Raw genomic sequence first — 21,113 nt, 5'->3', positions numbered from 1 at the left:
ACACATACATTTTTTAAGCAAAACATAACTTTCTGCACCTCACCTGCATCGTAGCTGGAAGCTCCACAACCTTTGATGGAAAAAATTTCCTTAGAAACCAAAACAAAGATTTATTTATTTTTAGTTGATGTGGAGAAAACAAAATACTTAGAAATCCAAAACAAGAGTTTTTTCCCTACTCTTTAGGTTGAAAAAATTTTAAGTTTCCCAATGACTTTTTATTCAGCTGTTATAACTGAAACATAAAATATAATTATAAATACGTATAATCATTGAAGCATTCATATTTAAATTGTTGCCAAGTTATTTCTTACACCCATGTCTAATTTATGGTGACAAGTTATAGTAAGCATTTACTGACCGCAAGTTTTAAGGTCATTTGGGAAATACAGTCTTGATCCTAAGAAAGAGCAGTCATGATGTTGTCATTTGTCCTACAAATATCCTGGATCACCAATGTAATTAATTCTATATTGCTCATAAATATACAAGATCGATACGATTACAGCATACCGTGGCCTACAAATACACAGTTTTGTACCTTTATTGTATCTTATCTTACTTTGAAAAAATCTATTTTAGAAAATGCGACACTGATTCTTGTAAACCAGGCCTCTGACTCTATTTGAGCAATACAGCCATCAGTGAAGGTCTGCGGTTTTACCTCACTGCCTCTAGTGTTAAAACAAAGTATTACAGGGACAAACAGAGAAATTCGCCTTTATCATTTTCTTTCCACTTGCCTTTCAGGGCTTTCGTAAGAGAAGGTTTCTTTAGTAAAGGTTTAAAAACAGTTACTTTAAAAGCCTGTGGTACATATCCCTACACTGAGGATAGATTAATCATGTCTAAAATAGGACCACTGATCAGAGGGAATATGTCCTTAAACAACTTGGTTGGGATTGGGTCTAACATACAGGTAGAAGGTTTAGATGAAGCTAAAATTTTAGATAGCTCAGAAAGCTCTACTGCTTCTAAACAGTTCAAACACTGCGCAGGTTCTAAGGATTCCTCCAATGCTGCCTCACTTACTGAGGACGAGGTAATCATGTTTGGGAGGATGCCAATTATTTTATTTTTAATGGAATCAATTTTATTTATGAAGAATCCCATAAAGTCATTACTGCTAAGAGCTAAGGGAATGGATGGATCAACAGAGCTGTGGCTCTGGGTAAGTTTGGCAACTGTACTAAAGAGAAATCTAGGATTATTTTTATTCTCCTCAATTAATGATGAAAAATATGCTGCTCTAACTCTGCGAAGGGTCTTGTTATACAACAATAGACTGTTTTTCCAGATTAAGTAGGATTCCTCTTGGTGTGTAGAGCGCCATTTTCTCTCCAATTTCCTAACATTGTGCTTCAAGGAATGCAGCTCTGAATTAAACCAGGGAGCCAGCTTCCTGTGAATAATCACCTTCTTTTTCAAGGGAGCTACATTGTCTAATGCAAAACACAACGAGCAGGTGAGACTATAAGTTACAAGTTAATAAAGAGTGTGTAATAGCTGTCTTTTTGATATTGAAAAAGCTTATGACATGATGTGGAAGGAACACCTTTTAATACCATTTTAAAAGATTGGAATCAATAATTAAATTTTCAACTGGATAAGAGATTTTCTGCATAAATAAAAAAATAAAATAAAAGACTTAGTGATGGAGTTTAAGTCTACACAGGATAAATGTTTGGGATTCTATTGCCTTTTGGAATGAACTCAAGAAATGTGTCTGCTAAAAAGCTTATTTTGCTCTCTCTCTAGTTCGTTATATTCGTTGGCATGAAATCATTCAGACATCAGAGCTTTGGTCACACAGGATTAGTCAATACCTTATCTAAATTAGGGAAACATGCTCCAGAGAAATACATTACTATTTCTGTATACCGTTCCACACTCCGTTGCAGTTGGTGGCGGTAATGCGCCAGCCGTTGTTTGCCAAGTGCCATAAAACCGCAGAAGAAGAAGAAGCAGCAGCAGAAGAAGAAGCAGCCAACATGGCGGCTCCTCTGGAGGTGGTGATCAGCAGCGATTCGGTCTCTCAGCTCTGGAACTGCACAGTGTTCGACCTACACAGCGGCTCCAGCCTGCTGTCCTACCGGGGAGGGAACTCTGCCGCCCGGGGCCTCGCCGTCCTGCGGGGGGAGTTCCTGCTCAGCGCCCAGCTGGGCAAGAACTTCATCAACGTGTGGGAGATCCAGAGGAAGGTAAGGAGCCGGCCGGCCGGACGGAACCGAACATAGCCGAACGCCCACCGAGCGGCTCCGGAGCTGCACGCCGAACAATGGCCCTCTTGTAGCGCGAAAGAACTCCGAATCCCGACAAACACCGGAGGTTCGGATCCAATTCCCAGATTAGTTGCTTTTTAAACTTCCCGCCTGTTCCAAGAGAACATGGATGAAACCAAACAGAACAATCCTGGAACAAAACCTGCAAAAGACTGAAGGGAGGCGGAGGTTCACTGTCCGTCAGGACAAAGACCCTAAATATAATGTCAGGGTTGAACAAAGTCAAAGACCATAAATATAATGTCAGGGTTGAACAAAGTCAAAGACCATAAATATAATGTCAGGGTTGAACAAAGACCATAAATATGTCAGGGTTGAACAAAGACCATAAATATGTCAGAGTTGAACAAAGACCATAAATATAATGTCAGAGTTGAACAAAGACCCTGAATATAATGTCAGAGTTGAACAAAGACCATAAATATAATGGCATAGTTTAAAGAAATGGTTTAGATCCTCAGGGGAGATGCTGTAAGAATGTCTCTGGTCCAGGCCAGGACTGGTATGGACACCATGGTTTAGATCAGAGAGAAGCTAGGCGCTGGTTCATGACCAGACTTTAATCAAGCTGACAATCTGTGACAGAAGACTGATATTCACATACTTTCCATCCAACAGAAATAAAATAACCCGTTTTATGAAGAATGGGCCAACGTTTCAGCTTGTAGACGTGCTGCAAGCGCAGAGAAAGGAGATCCTGCAAATTCATAATTCAAAGGAAAACACACAAAACAATGTTCAGATCTCTATTTGTTGTAAAATAATCTCAATATAATGTTTTGCGTTTTCTGTCCTCTTCCCGGTTAAACACGACTCTGTAGGTTCTATCTCCTAAAATCCCACCAAAACACCATAAAGTTTATGACTGTAGTTTGACAGAATCTTTAAAAAATTGTACGCTTTTAAAAAAAGCAAAACAGGAGGCGGTGCGTGTTTCTTCGTCAGTTTAAATGACATTTGGCCGTCTCTCCCAGTGGTGGACATGATTACAAATGACCTTTTCCTGTTTCCCATCAACCAAATCCCTTCTGAGCTAAATCCTGTGTCCTGAGGTGAAAGTGCTATTTGCCTTTTGTTTTTTCGGCAATTTAAACCCAATTAAAGAAGTGGCATCATCTCCCAGCGGCCTCACAGGAGAGGAAAGAGGAAGAAAAGAGTGAAGCAAAGAATGCAGCCAAGGCTCCTCCTAAGACCTGCTGAAAGCTGAAGAGCAGAAATGTAACTTCAGCTGAGCTCCAAAATTACACAGATGATGTTTTCTGCTGCTTAAGCAGCATTAAACACACGTCAGATGGAGTGACATGGTCTACGGATATTAACTGGTACTTGTGCATGTGTGAGCCTGTGCTGTGGGGCAAAGTAAGAGCAGTAGAGTGTGTCCAGTTTTTATTTCATCATGCTGAAGTTACAGTTAGACCGTGGGCTGTGCAGCTCTGCCACATTCAAAGAATCTCCCTGTTTAATAAACCTGCAGTGGGGGAAACGAGTGCATGGATGGCTGTTTGAACAAAGAATAGGTTAACTACCGTACAGAATTATCCAACAAACTGCATTTTTTGCTACTCGGCGCAAGAGACTTTAAACTCTGGAGGAAAGTTTTACCCTTGAACTTTCTTTAAAAGGGGAAAAGTAACACAGGAGTTTTCTTGCATTGCTAAATAAGGATTCTTGTCCTGGAGCTGCACAGTGGGTAGCGCTGTTGCCTTTTGCAGCAAGAAGGTCCTGGGTTCGAGTCCTTGGTCTTTCTGCATGGGCTCTGCATGTTCTCCCTGTGCATGCGTGGGTTCTCTCCAGGTGCTCCAGCTTCCTCCCACAGTCCAAAAACGTGACTGACAGGTTAACTGGCCTCTCTAAATTCTCCTCAGGTGTGAGTGTGTGTGAGACTGGTTGGTTGTCCTGTCTCTGTGTTGCCCTGCGATAGACTGGTGACCTGTCCAGGTGAACCCCGCCTCTCACCCATTGACGGCTGGAGATAGGAACCAGCACCCCCCACCACCCCAGCAGGGATAGACGTGTTAGAGGATGGATGGATTCTTGTGCTGTTATTGTACGTTTCACAGACTTCCAAGAGAGGATTTCAGTCAGAAAGTACAACGGCTGTTCTTTTGAGAGTTCTGAATCACTACAGTTCACTAAAATGATTTGTTTGGTTCACCAAATAATTCAGTTCATGTAACCACAGCTTTGGTTGCTTACAGTTAAAGGGTAACTCACCCCGAGCGGATCGTTCAGGCAGGAAGTCAGTTGATGAAAAGCAAAGTGGAGCTGGTGAAATTTACAAGTAAAGGCTGCATGTGCAGACTTTGGATCGCATCTTTCCAGGGGCGGTTCTAGACCAAATTTACCAGGGGGGCCAAGGTGGGGCCAGTGTTTTTTCACAGGGGCACAGAACAAAAAAAATTAAAAACAATAAAACGGCAATATTTAACTGTGTAATAATATTAAGTGAGTCACTTGTGGCTCTGGAACTGCAGGTTTCAGACCCCTGATCTAGCAGTTAAAATCTTTGCCCCCTGCTCAATACGGCTAAAGCTAAATGTGAAACATCTTAAGTTTTAAATTCTTTTCAGAGTAAAGCTGTATAGGTAAAAAATAATATTGGTCAAAGTGACCAATCAGTTATGGTTTCTTTGCCATTGCAAATAATTATGAGAAGTTTATTTAACATCATGCTTTTAGTACAGGAGCCATAACAGGGGCCAGGGCCATTTTTACAGGGGCATGGGCCCCTGTTGGCCCCTGTCTAGAACCGCCCCTGCATCTTTCTCTGAATCATGAAGAGCACGCCTGGCAGCAGGCACATCCACGGTGAGTGGAACCCTGGGTCATACCCCACAGCAGCAGAGCTACCGACGTCGGCTTTTCTGCGTGATGTCACTGTTGTTTGAGCCAATAGAAATACTGAGTAAACTTCAGATACATTTGTTAACAGGAGGAGGGCGCCACACAGATGGTTTTAAACATAAAAGCAGAATTTCACCAAATGTGCAGTAAATGGCCAAAACAATGATGGGGACATGCTGACGGCACTGGAAGTCATCCACGTATACAGTTTATTAGCAAAGTCAATTTGTGGGTTGGTTGTCTTTTTAAAATGGGCAATAACTGGGCTTTAGTGACACCAAGTCTGCTATTTACACAATGCTAACAAATAATGTGTGTTCTTCAGTGGGGGGTCGAGGGGCTGGAAGCAGGTTCTACATCCACTAGGCCTGAGTATTGTTGGGCATTTCGACTGGATTTATTAGCTTCCATATCGATTCAATAATGAGTAAATAAAGTATTTTAATACTGGATTATATTTTTAACTGTCTGCTGTATTAGCAATGGTGGAGAACAAACTGGTTTATTTAGCAGAACAAACTGTACAATATTGTACATGTGCTGAATACAAGCCACAACAAACAGGTGCTCTATCAACACCTCGAAAGTACATGTAAGTAGTAGAAAGTATGTTTCTTTCGTCCTATACATTCCAGTTTTAAAATAAATACACAAAATGTGCGTACTCCTATAAAGTGCAACCATGGATATTCTAACATTAGGTGCTATTTTGTCAACACAATAAATAACACTGAACAGCAGGGGCCCGTTCTTCGTACATTGCTTAAAACATCCAAGATCAAATGAGACATCCAAGATGATTTCATCCGGCTAATCATGATCCGGCTAATTGGGTTCTTCCAACACACCTGTTATTTATGATTAGTATGGCTGGATTGAGTTATCTGAGATAACTGCGCGTTCATGCGTTGCTTTAAAAGGGGAAATGTATCGATAGTAGAAACAATGATCAGCAACGCTGCTATTGGCTGTTCAGCATGGCCAAAGAACGCCCACAGTTTTTCTCCCAAGCAGAACACAAGCTTTTAATGGAAGGTGTTATATGAAATTTTTATTCAGGTTCGGAAGAGATTGGCAAGACACAGATAAGGACTCAAACACTGTTTCTATTAGGATAAAAGTACCCATATTTGTTATTCCCCACACAATACAGCCAACAACCAAGCATTAACAAACACTATTTGTGCTACCCCACAGAATATAGCAAAAGTAGCAAGCACTTAAAGCAACATGCTTTCAGACAGGCATGATGTTCAACAGGTCTCTCACCATGGCACAGAACTGGGAAGTCGGTCAGTTTGGTTAGAGCGACATCAACGCGGCCGGGCATCCTCCCACGGCAGACTTCAACGGACTGAGGGCAGTCTACCCTTTATACACTTACAAACAAAGGGCCAGGTGTGGAGAAAGATGGCCATTTCTCCCTCCACAGCCGCCCTGTTTCCCAAAACATGTTTCCAAAACAGAAACCGTTCCCAGCATCTCAGCAGTGTGAGAAGCAAAATAACATGCAACAGAATCGATGTGAGAAATAAAATAACAGAGTGCAAATCAGTGTGTGAAGCATAATATAATTCTAGTTTCACATGAAATCAGTCTTTCCCACAACACAAGTTACGTGAGAAACAAAATAACAGGCAAAACTCAGAGCACGAGCATAAATGTTGCTCTTAGTTTATGTGATCTCAAAAACAAGTACCAGCTCTTCCCATAATATAAGTGAAACAAGTTATATAAGCGATTAAAAACAAGCTAAACAAGTTATATAACTGACCAGTTTTTTCCAAATTACATTGTCTAAGAGCAACAATAATTCTTTAATATATCAGAAGGTTTTGACGAATTTGAGTCATTAATTAAAACGACAGGGAACACCTCAAAATCTGCTAGTATGAGGAGGAGTATTGTGGAGTATGAGGAGGAGTATGAGGAGTACTGGAAAAAACCGGAGGGCCAATGAAGGAGCCTTCAATTTAGCCCTGCCCCGACGGCAAAACCGCCAGCTTGTAGTGACGTCATAGCTGGAGCTCTGCAGAGACACTAAAAACATCCCATTGAAAAAAGCTGCAGCATAAAATGAGAAAATCAAGTTTTTACTTTCTACCAATGTTTGATTTTCCAATGTCTAATCTTCCCATGATTGTACAATGCCAATTCTGTTTTTCGAAGTAAACTGTCACTGTTTTAACTCCATATACCCAGCCCTAAGGTCAGTGGCCAGCTCTGAAGCCTTGTACAGGTTGATGGTTGAGATGCCGCACAGGGGAAGTGCTGACAGCCATATTGGAAAGCCAAATCAGAGGGATGTGCATATCATTAGCGTACCCACTAATTTTACTGAGAAGGAACATCTGGCCTGGCAAAACAACACGGTTATTTTCTCTGGAGAATTTGCTGTCATATCAACTACTTGACATGGTTAATACAGTGATGTCGGGGCGCGCTCGTGGCGTAGCGGGTAGTGCGACCCATGTTTGGAGGCCTTTAGTCCTCGACGCGGTCGACCCGGGTTCGAATCCGACCGAACTTTGCCGCATGTCTCTCTCTCTCTTCTACCCCCTTCCTGTCAGTCTACTGTCAATAAAAGCGAGCCACTAGAGCCGCAAAAAATCTAAAAAAAAAAAAATTAAATCTATTAAAAAAATGAAAATAATACAGTGATGTTATGGCCCCTTAAGGGGAATAGTGGCTGGTCAAATGTTTAGGAATCCGGGGCAAAGACAAATCCATAAGTAATAACAGCAATCAGAACAATTTGTTGCTGTAATCAATGTAACAGAATTCATTATTTCCTAAAGGAGCAGTTCAAACGCCTGCACCCTTACCCTGACTAAAGGACCCTGGTGTTCTTCGTCAGAAAATGTGACGATGACATTTGTCGAGGTTGGAGGCCGAGCCGTGAGTCTCATGATATTCTGTGTGTGCAGGACCAGTTGCAGCAGAAGATCGTCTGTCCAGGTGTGGTCACCTGTCTCACCACCTCACTTGATGGAGCCTTCCTCGCTGCTGGAGTCGCTGAGGCCGTCTACCTGTGGGAGGTGAGTCTACTGGTTTCCATAGCAACTGCATGCTTCTGTTGACAGCTGTGTGTGTTTGTAAACCCTGTGCTCTGATTGGTCCAGGTGTGCACAGGTAAGCTGCTGGCGGTGCTCAGTCGACACTATCAGGATGTCACATGTCTGAAGTTCACCGATGACAGCAGCCATTTTGTGTCTGCGGGCAAAGACAACCTGGCGCTTGTGTGGAGCTTGTGCAGGTAGGTCACCTGGTGGTTACCCAGGAACGGCAGCACACCTGTGTGAAAGGTCAGAGGCCGACACTAAGCTGGCAAAGGAAAAAACCTCTGGGATCAAATGTGTCCAGACATCAGACTCCTCAATCAATTTCAGAAAGACCCAAACCCAGAGAGTGATTTAAACAGTTACTAAAATTCCTGTCTGGGAGTAAAATGGCTAATGCGCTAGCTGTTATTAGCTCGATGCCCACTGCGTCCGCGCCACACACTGCGTCCGCGCCACACACTGCCACACACTGCGTCCACGCCACACACTGCGTCCACTGCCACACACTGCGTCCGCGCCGCACACTGCGTCCACTGCCACACACTGCGTCCGCGCCGCACACTGCGTCCACTGCCGCACACTGCGTCCACTGCCACACACTGCGTCCGCGCCACACACTGCGTCCACTGCCGCACACTGCGTCCACTGCCGCACACTGCGTCCACTGCCACACACTGCGTCCGCGCCACACACTGCGTCCGCGCCACACACTGCGTCCACTGCCACACACTGCGTCCGCGCCGCACACTGCGTCCACTGCCGCACACTGCGTCCACTGCCACACACTGCGTCCGCGCCACACACTGCGTCCGCGCCACACACTGCGTCCACTGCCGCACACTGCGTCCGCGCCACACACTGCGTCCGCGCCACACACTGCGTCCGCGCCACACACTGCCACACACTGCGTCCGCGCCACACACACTGCGTCCGCGCCACACACACTGCGTCCACGCCACACACTGCGTCCACGCCACACACTGCGTCCACTGCCACACACTGCGTCCGCGCCGCACACTGCGTCCACTGCCACACACTGCGTCCACTGCCACACACTGCGTCCGCGCCACACACTGCGTCCACTGCCGCACACTGCGTCCGCGCCACACACTGCGTCCGCGCCACACACTGCCACACACTGCCGCACACTGCGTCCGCGCCACACACTGCGTCCGCGCCACACACTGCCACACACTGCCACACACTGCGTCCACGCCATACACTGCGTCCACTGCCGCACACTGCGTCCACTGCCACACACTGCGTCCACGCCATACACTGCGTCCACTGCCGCACACTGCGTCCACTGCCGCACACTGCGTCCACTGCTGCACACTGCGTCCGCGCCGCACACAGCGTCCGCGCCGTACACTGCCACACACTGCGTCCGCGCCACACACTGCGTCCGCGCCACACACTGCGTCCGCGCCACACACTGCGTCCGCGCCACACACTGCGTCCGCGCCACACACTGCGTCCACGCCACACACTGCCACACACTGCGTCCACTGCCGCACACTGCGTCCACTGCCGCACACTGCGTCCGCGCCGCACACTGCCACACACTGTGTCCGCGCCACACACTGCGTCCGCGCCACACACTGCGTCCGCGCCACACACTGCCACACACTGCGTCCGCGCCACACACTGTGTCCGCGCCACACACTGCGTCCGCGCCACACACTGCGTCCGCGCCACACACTGCCACACACTGCGTCCACTGCCGCACACTGCGTCCGCGCCGCACACTGCCACACACTGTGTCCGCGCCACACACTGCGTCCGCGCCACACACTGCGTCCGCGCCGCACACTGCCACACACTGTGTCCGCGCCACACACTGTGTCCGCGCCACACACTGCGTCCGCGCCACACACTGCCACACACTGCGTCCGCGCCACACACTGCGTCCGCGCCGCACACTGCCACACACTGCGTCCGCGCCACACGCTGCGTCCACGCCGCACACTGCGTCTACGCCGCACACTGCGTCCACGCCGCACACTGCGTCCGCGCCACACACTGCGTCCACGCCGCACACTGCGTCCACGCTGCTGTGCAGGTCTACAGAGCTGCGTGCCTTTAGTTGTGTAGATAAAGATAAGATAGTCTTTATTGATCTCACAATGGAGAAATTCACTCGTCACATCGGCTCATACAAGAAGGTGAAACTTGACTGACTGATCCCCAGCAGGGCCTAAGACCGAGCCTTGGGGAACACCATATTTTAGGTCACAGGTGGAGGATTTAATTTGATTTAAACAGAACCAGTTAGGTGGAGCAGGACCCTCAGAGTTAATGGCAGCAGGTCTTCCAGCTTTTTCCTGCGTTGTTCAGAGCGGTTCTGGAGACAGTCGGATTCGGATCAGCAGGAACTGAATGGTTTGGCTCTTTGCTCTAATCAGCTGATCATCTCTGTCCCTCAGTGTGGTCCAGCTGGACATAAGCCACGCCCCCGAGCCACGCCACATCCTGTCCCGTCACTCCCTGCCAATCACAGACCTGCACTGTGGTCACATGGGAGCTCAGGCCAGAGTCGCCACATCATCGTTAGATCGGACTGTAAAGGTGAGACTGTATACCTGGACAGGTGCGCTGGGTCAGAGCTCACGTCTCACCCAACTTTCATAATGGCTGCATGGTTACACTAAACATCCTTGAATCTTCATCTGTCCAGGTGTGGGAGCTTTCCTCTGGTGAGCTGCTGCTGTCTGTCCTCTTTGACGTGGAGATCATGTCTGTGACCTTTGACCCCTCCGAGTACTTCCTGTTCTGTGGCGGACGTGACGGGAACATCTTGCAGGTGTCTCTTTGCGGCCAGGTGAGTTACCTGAGGCTAAAATCCTACCTGAGAGCTTCAGCTCCGTTTACCTTCGCTCTGTTAAGGTTTCTACCGGCCTGGAAGAGGGTGGCGTTAGCCCCCCTCCCCTCTTATAAAAAAATTAAAATATCTGGAAGAGGGTGGCGTTAGCCCTCCTCCCCCCTTATAAAAAATAAAAATATTTTTGTACAAGCATGTTTTTTTTATTAGTGTCATTTATTGCAAAATTGCATATTAAAATTCCCAAATAGGCTTTTACACTTTCACAAATAAACTAAGAAAATATGCGATTAAATTTTAATAGTTTAATCTTTAGTCGTTTCAGTGCCCTAATTTTGATAATTTAACAGGTTGAAATGGGTCGGGATTACAGAGACAGTCGGTATTCCACCGTTAATATGGGCTCTACACCAAATGATCCAGTCAGGATGTTTGTTAGATGAAGTTCTGGGCTGAACCGTCCTCCACATCAGCACCAAGTTCACTTTAACCGGATCAGATGACGTATCAGCAATCAGAGCAGTTTCAGTCTGATTGATGCTAATAATTTGTGAGGTGATTAAAGTTTTAGTTTGCTGACGAGGTCTGAGTAAAGAAACTATAAAGCACAGACGCAAATTAAAAATAAAACAAATATCAGACCTTTTGACACTAGAAACACTTATAGAAGATACAAACGTCCTCTGGAAGAGAAATATGTTCATGCTATCGTTTTTTATAATGGAAGGGCTGCTGGTCTGATTATCCGTGGGTTAGGTCATCAGTCATTTCTCTGGGAGCAGCGGCTAAAAACCACACTGAGCAGATTAGCAGCTTCCCTTTGAAGCATGGAGCTAGAACGTCTTTATTCCACACTTTGTGCATTTCAGGATTTTGTTTCAAGATGCTTTGGTGAAGGATTTCATGACGTGAAATCCTCGTTAACAAACTGAAGTCGCTGATTAAAGACGCACACATGAGCCGACCCGGTTCAGGGTCCAGTTTGTCCCAGATGGCATTAACGGGTTAGGGTTAGGAAACTCCTGTAGACTCAGTGCTGTTGACATGCACTGCATGTGGGAATGGACTTTAGTTTCCTATGTGTTCATCTGCAGGTTCAGCAGGTCTGAAAAGAAATTCAGAAACTGCGTTTGTCATCACAGGTTGAACTGGTTCTAATCGAGCCGCTGAAGAGCTGGAAACATGAGAATAATCCTGACAGCCTGTCTGATTTCAAATGTTCTGATTTAGATATGTACCCCTAGTTTCTTCTTCTCATGTGTGCTGCTGGATTGTTGACAGGAAGGGTCAGAGCAGCCACCCCCTGCTGCCCCCTGCTGGCTGGAGTCAGCCTGGACTTGAAATATTTCCACTCAGCAGGAGGAGAAATGATGGCACAAGTGAACTTTCCGAGGCCCCTGGACTCATTTGTTATTCCTGAAGGCTTTCTCAGCTCGCCTAATTTGCTCATTAATTAATGTAAAATATAACCTGGCAGCAGCTCAAGAACAGCAACAGGGAAGCAGAAAGGTGAGCAGTTTCAGACAAATGGTGTCAGAAATGCGCGTGGTAAGAGGAAGTGTTCAGAGCGTTAACGGTGAAGCAGAATCAGAAATACTTTAATGATCCCAGAGGGAAATTACTGTCAGGTGTTCTGTGGTTCAGGCTTTAACTCTGCAGCTCAGTGACAGGAGGAAACAAACTGAGCCTGATCTGGCTTTTCTGTCCGCAGGGTCTGACCCGGGAAAGATCCTTCCAGTCCGACAGCGAAGGAAACCAGGTGCTCAAGGGACACAGGTGAGACAGGCGTGTTGTTATGCTCTGTAACCAATGCTGGGGGGGGGGGGGGGGGGGGGTCATTGGTTATTATGTGACCTGCAGTAGATCAGCCTGAGGTGTTCAGGAGTCGCTCATCTTCCTCTTTGGGTGTACTGTCCCATCAGCTGGGTCTGAAAACACTCATATCCAGAACCAGGTACTTCAGTGATTTCTGACCCGGTTCTCCTTAGGAACCTGGTCACGTGTCTCTCCGTCTCAATGGATGGGACTCTCCTCGTCTCAGGATCACATGACGAGACGGTTCGTCTCTGGGACATTCAAAGCCGACAGAGCGTCCGCTGTCTTGCTCACAAAGGTAAGCCCCGCCCCCCTGTGATGTCACCAGGCTGGGAGGGTTTTCTTTGAAGTCCAGATGCAGCTTAGCTAAACTGAGTCCTTCAGCCGTCTTGGAAAACTCCCATCACTGCGAGAGTTTTCCTCGTTCTTCCTGGCTGCTGTTTGCATCCCAGCTCAGGACAGAGTTAATTACATTTTCAGTTAAATTCAGTTTTATTTCTATATAGGTTCAATTCCCAACATGTCGTCTAAAGTCAGACTCCATCAGATCCTCCAGGTTGGCGAGAAAGTTTCCTCTCTAAGGAAACCCAGCAGGTTGCATCAAGTCTCTCCAAGCAGCATTCACTCCTCCTGAAAGAGCGTAGAGCCACAGTGGACAGTCGTCTGCATTGTTGATGGCTTTGCAGCAATCCCTCATACTGAGCATGCATGAAGCGACAGTGGAGAGGAAAACTCCCCTTTAACAGGGAGGAGAACCTCCAGCAGAACCAGAACCAGGCTCAGTGTGAACGCTCATCTGCCTCCACCCACTGGGGCTTAGAGAAGACAGAGCAGAGACACAGAAAGCACAGAAGCTCACATTGACCCAGGAGTACGGGAAGCAGCATTTAGTTCCTATGCTCCAATTATCTGGAACAAACTTCCAGAAAACTGTAAAAGTGCGGAAAGCCTGAGTTCTTTTAAATCAAGATTAAAAACACATTTGTTTAAAATTGCCTTCAACTGTCCTAGTTAACTGAATCACCACTTTTTTGTTCTATTTTCTTTCTATATTTTATTCCTACTTGCTCTTATTCTGTTTTATTTTGCTATATTTTAATCATGTAAAGCACTTTGCATTGTCTTTGTACTGAATTGTGCTATATAAATAAATTTGCCTTGCCTTGCCTTGCCTTATGTTAGAGAAGACAGAGCAGAGACACAGAAAGCACAGAAGCTCACATTGACCCAGGAGTACTTTCTATGTTAGAGAAGACAGAGCAGAGACACAGAAAGCACAGGGGGGGCGTATCCATGTGTTTTTTCCCTGCCATTCAGTACATGCACGCGCGAAAGCAGCAACAAAAAAACGTGTGTTAACGTCAAATAAACATGCAAGCATATCGAGTTAGTCTTTTTTTTTTGGAATGTTGCTGAGGCGGTAGCGTGAGTTTGGCGAGGCGACCACCTCGCCAAGACAGCGCTGCGAGAAACCCTGAACTTAGTAACAACTTGCTCAGCAGCCTGGCCAAAATCCCAGTAAATAAACTAGTCAAACATTAAGCCAATCAATACACTGATTAGTAAATGATGTTTAGACCCATCATTAAACTAGTTGTGTAACTCCATCTACCAGATTTCACCGTTCAGATGGCTCCTGATTGGCCTGCTTCCTCTGTTGGTCTTTTGTTTGGGCAAAATGATTCCCACTGTGACATCACTTCCTGTCATGTGTTCAGGCCCCGTGACAAACGCCGTCATCATGGCTGTTTCAGCAAACATGTTCCTGCCCGACAGTCGGCCCGCCATCCCTCTGCCACGTTTTAGTCGACACCTCCACGCCTCAGAGGGAAGTGACGGCGAGGCTGGGGAGGTTTGTGTTCGCCCCGCCCGTCAAGCCCAGGTGAGTGTGCAACTTTTATTTAATAATTTTATTCTGGCTTTAACGTGAATGTATTCTTAGTTGGAGTTGGATAGTTTTAATTGGAGTTAAAGTTTCAGCTTTATTTTTGACAGCAGATTATTTTTTTTTAAATTGAGTCACATTTAGTTACCCGGAGTTAGAGTTTAGTTTCAGTTGATTTAATCTTCCAGTAAAGTCCCTGCTGAAGGTTTTGATGGCCTTTTTGATAAGTCATTTTTTAAATTATTTTTTATATTATATATCCTCAGAGGAAGTCAAGTTTTAAAAGTGATTTTAAACTGGAGGGGCAGATCGGTGCAGTAGTGATCTCCAGTTTTTCCCCTGAGGCAGCTGGTCTAAGGATGACGTCAGAACAGTAATTTGTACCGTGGTAACATGCTGGTGAAGATTCTCAGTCATCAGGTCATGGTCATTCCAAAAAAAGTAAAAAACAAAACAACTGGACTTGTTTTCCGTAGTTGAAGACGTTTCTCTTCCTCTCCAGGAAGCTTTCTCAATTCAAAAAGTCTGGAGTAATGATGAGTACCAAGCTTTATACTACTGCCTAACAAAGGCCTTGTAATGTCTTAGATAACATGCAAATTCAATCGAAACAGGTCCACCCCTTAGTAATGGGCGGTTGTTAAAGACATTATGCCAGCAGATTGGACCGAAACTGGTCCAAAAAGCCGCACTGTGGAGGTAAATGCTGCTCGGCATGGCTCACAACAAGGCCAGCCGCACACACAGGATGAGTGTTACACGAGGAAATCAGCCGCTGGGGCAGAGCATAGGGGCCATCCTCACCTGCACCTGTGTTCATCGCGGTAGCCATTGCCAGCTATCAGGCTTGCGCAGCTAACTAGTATGAGCTAGCTAGTGCTTTTGGCCAATGGTATTGCTACCGGTATTGTATTGTATGGTATTCCTACCTTTATGGCAAAGTATTTCTACTTGCTTAAAGTAAATGGTAAATGGCTTGTACTTGTATAGCGCTTTTTTAACTAGTCTTGACGACCTCCAAAGTGCTTTACACTACAGTCTTAGTCATTCACCCATTCACACACACATTCACACCCTGACGGTGGTGAGCTATGTTAGTTGCTACCGCAGTCCTGGGGCAGGCTGACAGAGGCGAGGCTGCCATGCACCGGCGCCACTGGGCCCTCTGACCACCACCAGTAAGGAAGCGCGATTGACTTGCTACTCACGCTTATTCTAGCCAGGAAAAGTATTGCTACTTCCACAAGCTAGCAGACAACTATGTGGCCGGGAATGAGATGTGCAACCGGTCTTTGGACTGTTTAGCTTAGTGCCCAGTGGTACAGTTGTCTGTAAGGCTTCTGAGACAAGCGAGAAGTTTTTGAATGACGATTGATGTTATGCCAGCCCTATTTATAGGGTGGGGGTTTGGAGCCTCCCTGGCATAGACGTCTATGAAGCCAGCCACATTGGGTCAGGCTGGTATAATGACATTTAAGGTTCTGACGAGGTCACGCAGGAGGCGTTCCCCATAGTGAGACACGAATGCTATGAAAGAGAACTCTGCAGTTCCTCAGCTGCAGGCGTGGGGTAACTTGATCAGGTTTTTTCATTTAAATCATTCGGTTGGCTCTGAACAGAATTTTAGTTTGAAATCAGCTCAACACTTTTTTCATTCTGAAGAGGCTTGAAATTATTTAATTGTTGGGTTGAATACAAAATCTGTTGTTTTGAAATTGCAGCCCATCCTTGCTTCTGAGACTACTTTAAGAAGTAAAACTTGTTTCCTTCTGACATCTGAATGTGAATGGTCATGTGTCCGACATGTTTTGACTTCGCCGTGCTTCCTGCTTTCAGGATGAGGAGGAGTCATACTTGCAGAAAGCTGACAGGTTGTACTCACTGATGCGCGCTGTGAGCGACAAGGTGAGAAGGACGGGGCTTGCATTCTGTTACTGCTAAATTAAAGTTGTTCAAAACAACAAAGATTATGATAACAGGTTCTGATCCGCTCTGATTGTTTGCAGTCGGTGTTGGGTGATGGTGAAAACACGAAGGTTCGGGTTGCAGAGCTGGAAGAAGAAGTTCAGACCCTGAAGAAGGTCAACAAAGATCTGTTTGAGTTTTCTTCTCAGCTTCTCACCAAGCCCACAGAATCCCACTGACCCAGAAAGAACCACAGCGGCACAGACGGAACCACAGCGACCCAAACAGAATCACTGCGACCCAACCATGCATCTTTTATTCCAAAATAAAAGCCTTATTTTTGTTGAACTTCCTATCTGAGTTTTTCCTCCAAACTAACTTTCTGTGGGAACTCGTTAGTGGTCACTGCCACATCTGAGCTGTTCCAAAGCTGAAGTAACGATCACTCGGTGCTGACCCACATCCGCCGGCTGGGGTTCTGGCATGGCACCTGACCTACTTGGGTGACCGGAGCCCGGCGGGGTTGGTAGACTGTGGTCCCCCATGTCCTGGTGGGACTGCTGAATTCCTGGGGTCCTCTCTGCTTGCTTATGGTTCCTGGTGGGGAATGGCGGTGGCCCTCTGCATCCACCACTTAGCATAATGCAGACCTACAACACATTTTCATGTTAACAGCTTAACTCGGAGGCATCCAGACTTTCTCCAAGTTTCTCTGAAAACATTCTCAAAATGTGCTGCAGAGTATGCTCGCTGCAATATTTGTGACGGGAAGAGTGAGGTCAGTGGTGAGAATTTAAACTGAGGAAGCTCACTGCTGCCAATTTGTCGCTATAATTAGCAACTTTTCAGACTCATCCACTGATCTTTTTCTCAAAAAGCAAGAAATCTAGTGACTATATTCTGTTATAGGTGGCTTCGCGTGAGAGCTCCAATCGTTCTGCAGATTTTGGGGGGGGTTGAGTGCTGCTGTGAGCTCCTTCCCATTTCCCTCAGTGTTGTCCTAACAGGCAGCCGCAGCCTCGTTCTGAGACCCGTCTGCAGTCAGAGCAGAGAGGAGTGCCTCTCCGTTTCCACAATGCAAATGTATCCCGCCCTGGATTGCAAGGCGGGATAAAATGTGTTTATTTTTTTAGGGTTAGGATTATTGTTTTAATGCTGTTTAATTAAAACAATTTTTCTTAATTTTATTCACGCACAGATTCAATCCCATAATCACCTTGTTCACTCTGTGCCTATGATAACTCTTGTTTTGGTAAAAAAAAAAAATGCATTTCTGTGCTGTGGATTAGGGCAGTGTATTCAAATTCATAAATTATTTCATTAGGTTAATTTCTAGATCCAAACAAGTTTATATATTGAGAAATACATGTGTTAAATGTTTTGAGATTTTATTAGTAAACTAACATTTATTACTACTGTTGAAATTAATATGGGCCTGCTCCTGCTTATTTCTGAAGGCCCGTCTTACCCCAGTTTAAGATTTGGCAGCAAAGGAGAAACAGTTTTTCAGAGATAAACATTTAAAATATGCATATTTAATTCATTTGGAATTCCAAGAGACAAAGAACTTACAAGCTTGGTTACCCACATCCTTCTCCCAGGCATTGCAGCTTTTTTGTCTAACGTCTTCTTCGCAAACCCATCTTTCTATCATAGTGACTAACCCCTCCCGATTAGTGGGAGTGGTTATATCAGGGGTCAAGCTAAATGACCTCGACAACCATAAAATTAATATAACAATTGATATTTGCCACAACAATTCCCTTTGTTTGATCATCTTTAAAAAAAGATCAAATTTAAAACCGAACAGAAACCTACGACCTGAATGAACTATACTTTTTACACCAAATTAAGTTTGAATTTTTCCCTTAAGAGTAAGGTATCCCAACCTATAAACTAAAAAGTTAAATAGCTATTTGAATCCTAAAAATATACTACAACCAATAAAAGAAAGCACCTTCATCAGTGATGTGTTATCCCATTATATATGTGCAACTAACAAGAAACTTTTTTAGAAACTCTTATACCTGAAGAGGGGTTCTTATTTCCCAAACTGAAAGATTTTCCTTCTGAATGTATGATCCACCATATACTGACTAAAAATTACTATAGGAGTCTTAAACCAGATTAACGGGGATGTCCTTTACAGATAAATTTAACCCGTTAGAAGTACCACAATCCAATCAAACCACAGAATAAAGAGCAAATTATTATGCAATGCACAACCAAAATCTGAACATTACTGGTATTTAACATTGTAAAGTTCAAAAACAAGTGAAGCCTGCCTGACTCGCTGCGCCCTCAACAATCCCAACAAGTTGTCCAGATGATTGGTCCAAAAATAATCCAAGGAGACGTTATTGCATTTAAAAACGTTTTAGTGAACAGATGGAAAAAACAAAAAAGGGTGCCAAACATACAAAATATGAGGGCGACAGAGGTCAAAAAACCATTTGGCTCCACTCTGTCAGATCCACAACCAAAAACCCCAAACTCCCATGATGCATCATCCTTCAAAGGTGACACGTATGCATCCTTAAATCAAAAAGTAATAAAAATAATAACAAAATGTCCACAATAGTTAAATATTCAAATTGCCCAAATTAATATTAATTACCAATAATATCTAATAATTTCAACAAACAAATTTAGCAAGAAAACTAAACACAAAACATTAACCATAATGCATACAAAGAAAATCACAAAATGTTCATTCAGGCTCCTACAAACATCTTAGGAATATTGAACTTATAAGACCAATTCAGTGATTAAATTTTTTTTACCATATGTTCAATTGTTGTCCTGATGTCCTCTTCTTTCTCTCAAACGTCTCCTTCTTTTCCTTAAAAAGTAGTAGCTTATTAATAAAGTCACTTGGTGCAGCCGCGATCTTTGTACAGCTGCATGTTGATCTTTATTTTTTTTAAAACAGAAACGTAAAACTAAATTAAAAAACTAAAAAATCCTGCTGCCTCTCCAGAGTGGCGCCCGCGCTTCACGCTTCCCTGTTACCGGTCTGGTACAGGTGGGGTGTGTTCCCTTGAGTACTCTGCACTGCGTGGATCCAGGTGTTCCTTCCTTGGACCTACTCTGTTGCTGGCACATACTGGCTCTGCACCTGGTCGAGCCCCCTGAACCTTGGCCCCAACCTCCTCCTTTTGATGACCTTAGGGCACACTCAGTCGGTGCCTGGGGGTGGTGCACCTCCTTCACGTTCCTTGGGATCTTCTGGTTTCTGCCTCCAAGACAGTCTGTAACTAAAAGGTAATCTTTATATATCAAATTTTGCGAATTACCTGTGGATCCTGGTGGTTGATGTCACGGCTCGAAAAACTCCTGCCAGTCATAGAGTATCCTGTAGTGGAATTATCTGAACACTCCGATTTGACATCTCAGCAAGAAACATTACCCCATGTTAATTTAGTATGTGCACAGATCTTAGCCAATTGTTTTTTCAGGTTCTAATTAATCCTTTCCACCTTCCCCTGTAACAGGACGAAACATCATACCAAACCTATATTTGAGTAATATACTAGACACCACTCAATACAGGTTCTAATTCTTAAAGTGGGTTCCATTGTCCATCTGCATCCTGTCAGGAAACCTATGCCTAGAAATGTAATAGTTAATGAGACATGTTATCATAGTTTTACTGTCTTTTTCGCAGGCCTCTGGTCATCCTGTAAAAATATCCACACACACAAACAAATACTTAAAAACCGCTGATGGGGATCACGTTGTCTGTGGAATCAAGAATGATTTAATCCGGTTTGCAATCAAAGTAAAATTTTCTTGTAACAATGTCAGAATCTTCTTTGGATTAAAGTGACCACACATCGCACCACTTTACACAAAACAATTCACCATGTCTGATGTAATTGGATGCCACCACTACCTTGAACTTTTCCAACATTTACTTAAGCCACATGTCCTACTCCGTGTGCTTCAGAAAAAAGTTCCTGCTTTAATCCTGGAGGTAACACAATCCTCCATCAGGTCATTTTACAGCACCCTTCCTACTCTGAAGCTGCTCTGCTCAACAACACCTTCACTCTTCCTGTAATCAGTTCCTCTCTCATTTCCCCTTCAATAGATATCATCCTCATGTCAAAAATCCTGCACTCACCCTTTAACATCGTTTGACATGCACTGTTTTTTTAACACATACTGAATCCATATACACATTCACTTATCTTTCTATCAACTTGTTACAACTCCCGATCCTGTTAGTTCCAACAGGATGTATGCGGCATTCAACCCTTAACTGTCCTGTCTGAAATAACAACCATCTTTCTAAACTACTACCTCACCTGGGAGCCTTCAGTAGAACTAGCTTCCAATTCTGGTCTCACCTTTTCCATCCTAGACACCAGCTGCTCACACTAATGGAATCATGCTATCTGCATTATGGTGATGTTTTTCTATGTTATCTAACATTACTGATATGTACATTAACACCCTTCTCTCTCCCCCTTTCCCTGAAACAAAACTCCATTTAC

General features: G+C 44.8%; 1 protein-coding gene across 1 annotated transcript; it reads left to right on the top strand.

Annotated features, from left to right (window-relative positions):
- The first annotated feature begins 1,952 nt into the window (after positions 1-1,952).
- wdr18 (WD repeat domain 18) lies at positions 1,953-16,962 on the top strand. The gene is made up of 10 exons (XM_036131803.1): positions 1,953-2,201; positions 8,054-8,164; positions 8,249-8,382; positions 10,615-10,756; positions 10,866-11,009; positions 12,721-12,785; positions 12,998-13,122; positions 14,543-14,706; positions 16,546-16,614; positions 16,716-16,962. Exons 1-10 carry the CDS (start codon positions 1,992-1,994, stop codon positions 16,851-16,853), a joined length of 1,302 nt encoding a protein of 433 aa, XP_035987696.1. The 5' UTR covers positions 1,953-1,991; the 3' UTR covers positions 16,854-16,962.
- The last annotated feature ends 4,151 nt before the right edge of the window (positions 16,963-21,113 follow it).

Source organism: Fundulus heteroclitus, unplaced genomic scaffold (assembly GCF_011125445.2).
Source record: "Fundulus heteroclitus isolate FHET01 unplaced genomic scaffold, MU-UCD_Fhet_4.1 scaffold_46, whole genome shotgun sequence".
Taxonomy (NCBI): Eukaryota; Metazoa; Chordata; class Actinopteri; order Cyprinodontiformes; family Fundulidae; genus Fundulus; species Fundulus heteroclitus.
Note: the sequence above shows the minus strand (reverse complement) of the source record. Positions and strands in the feature narration are given on the sequence as shown.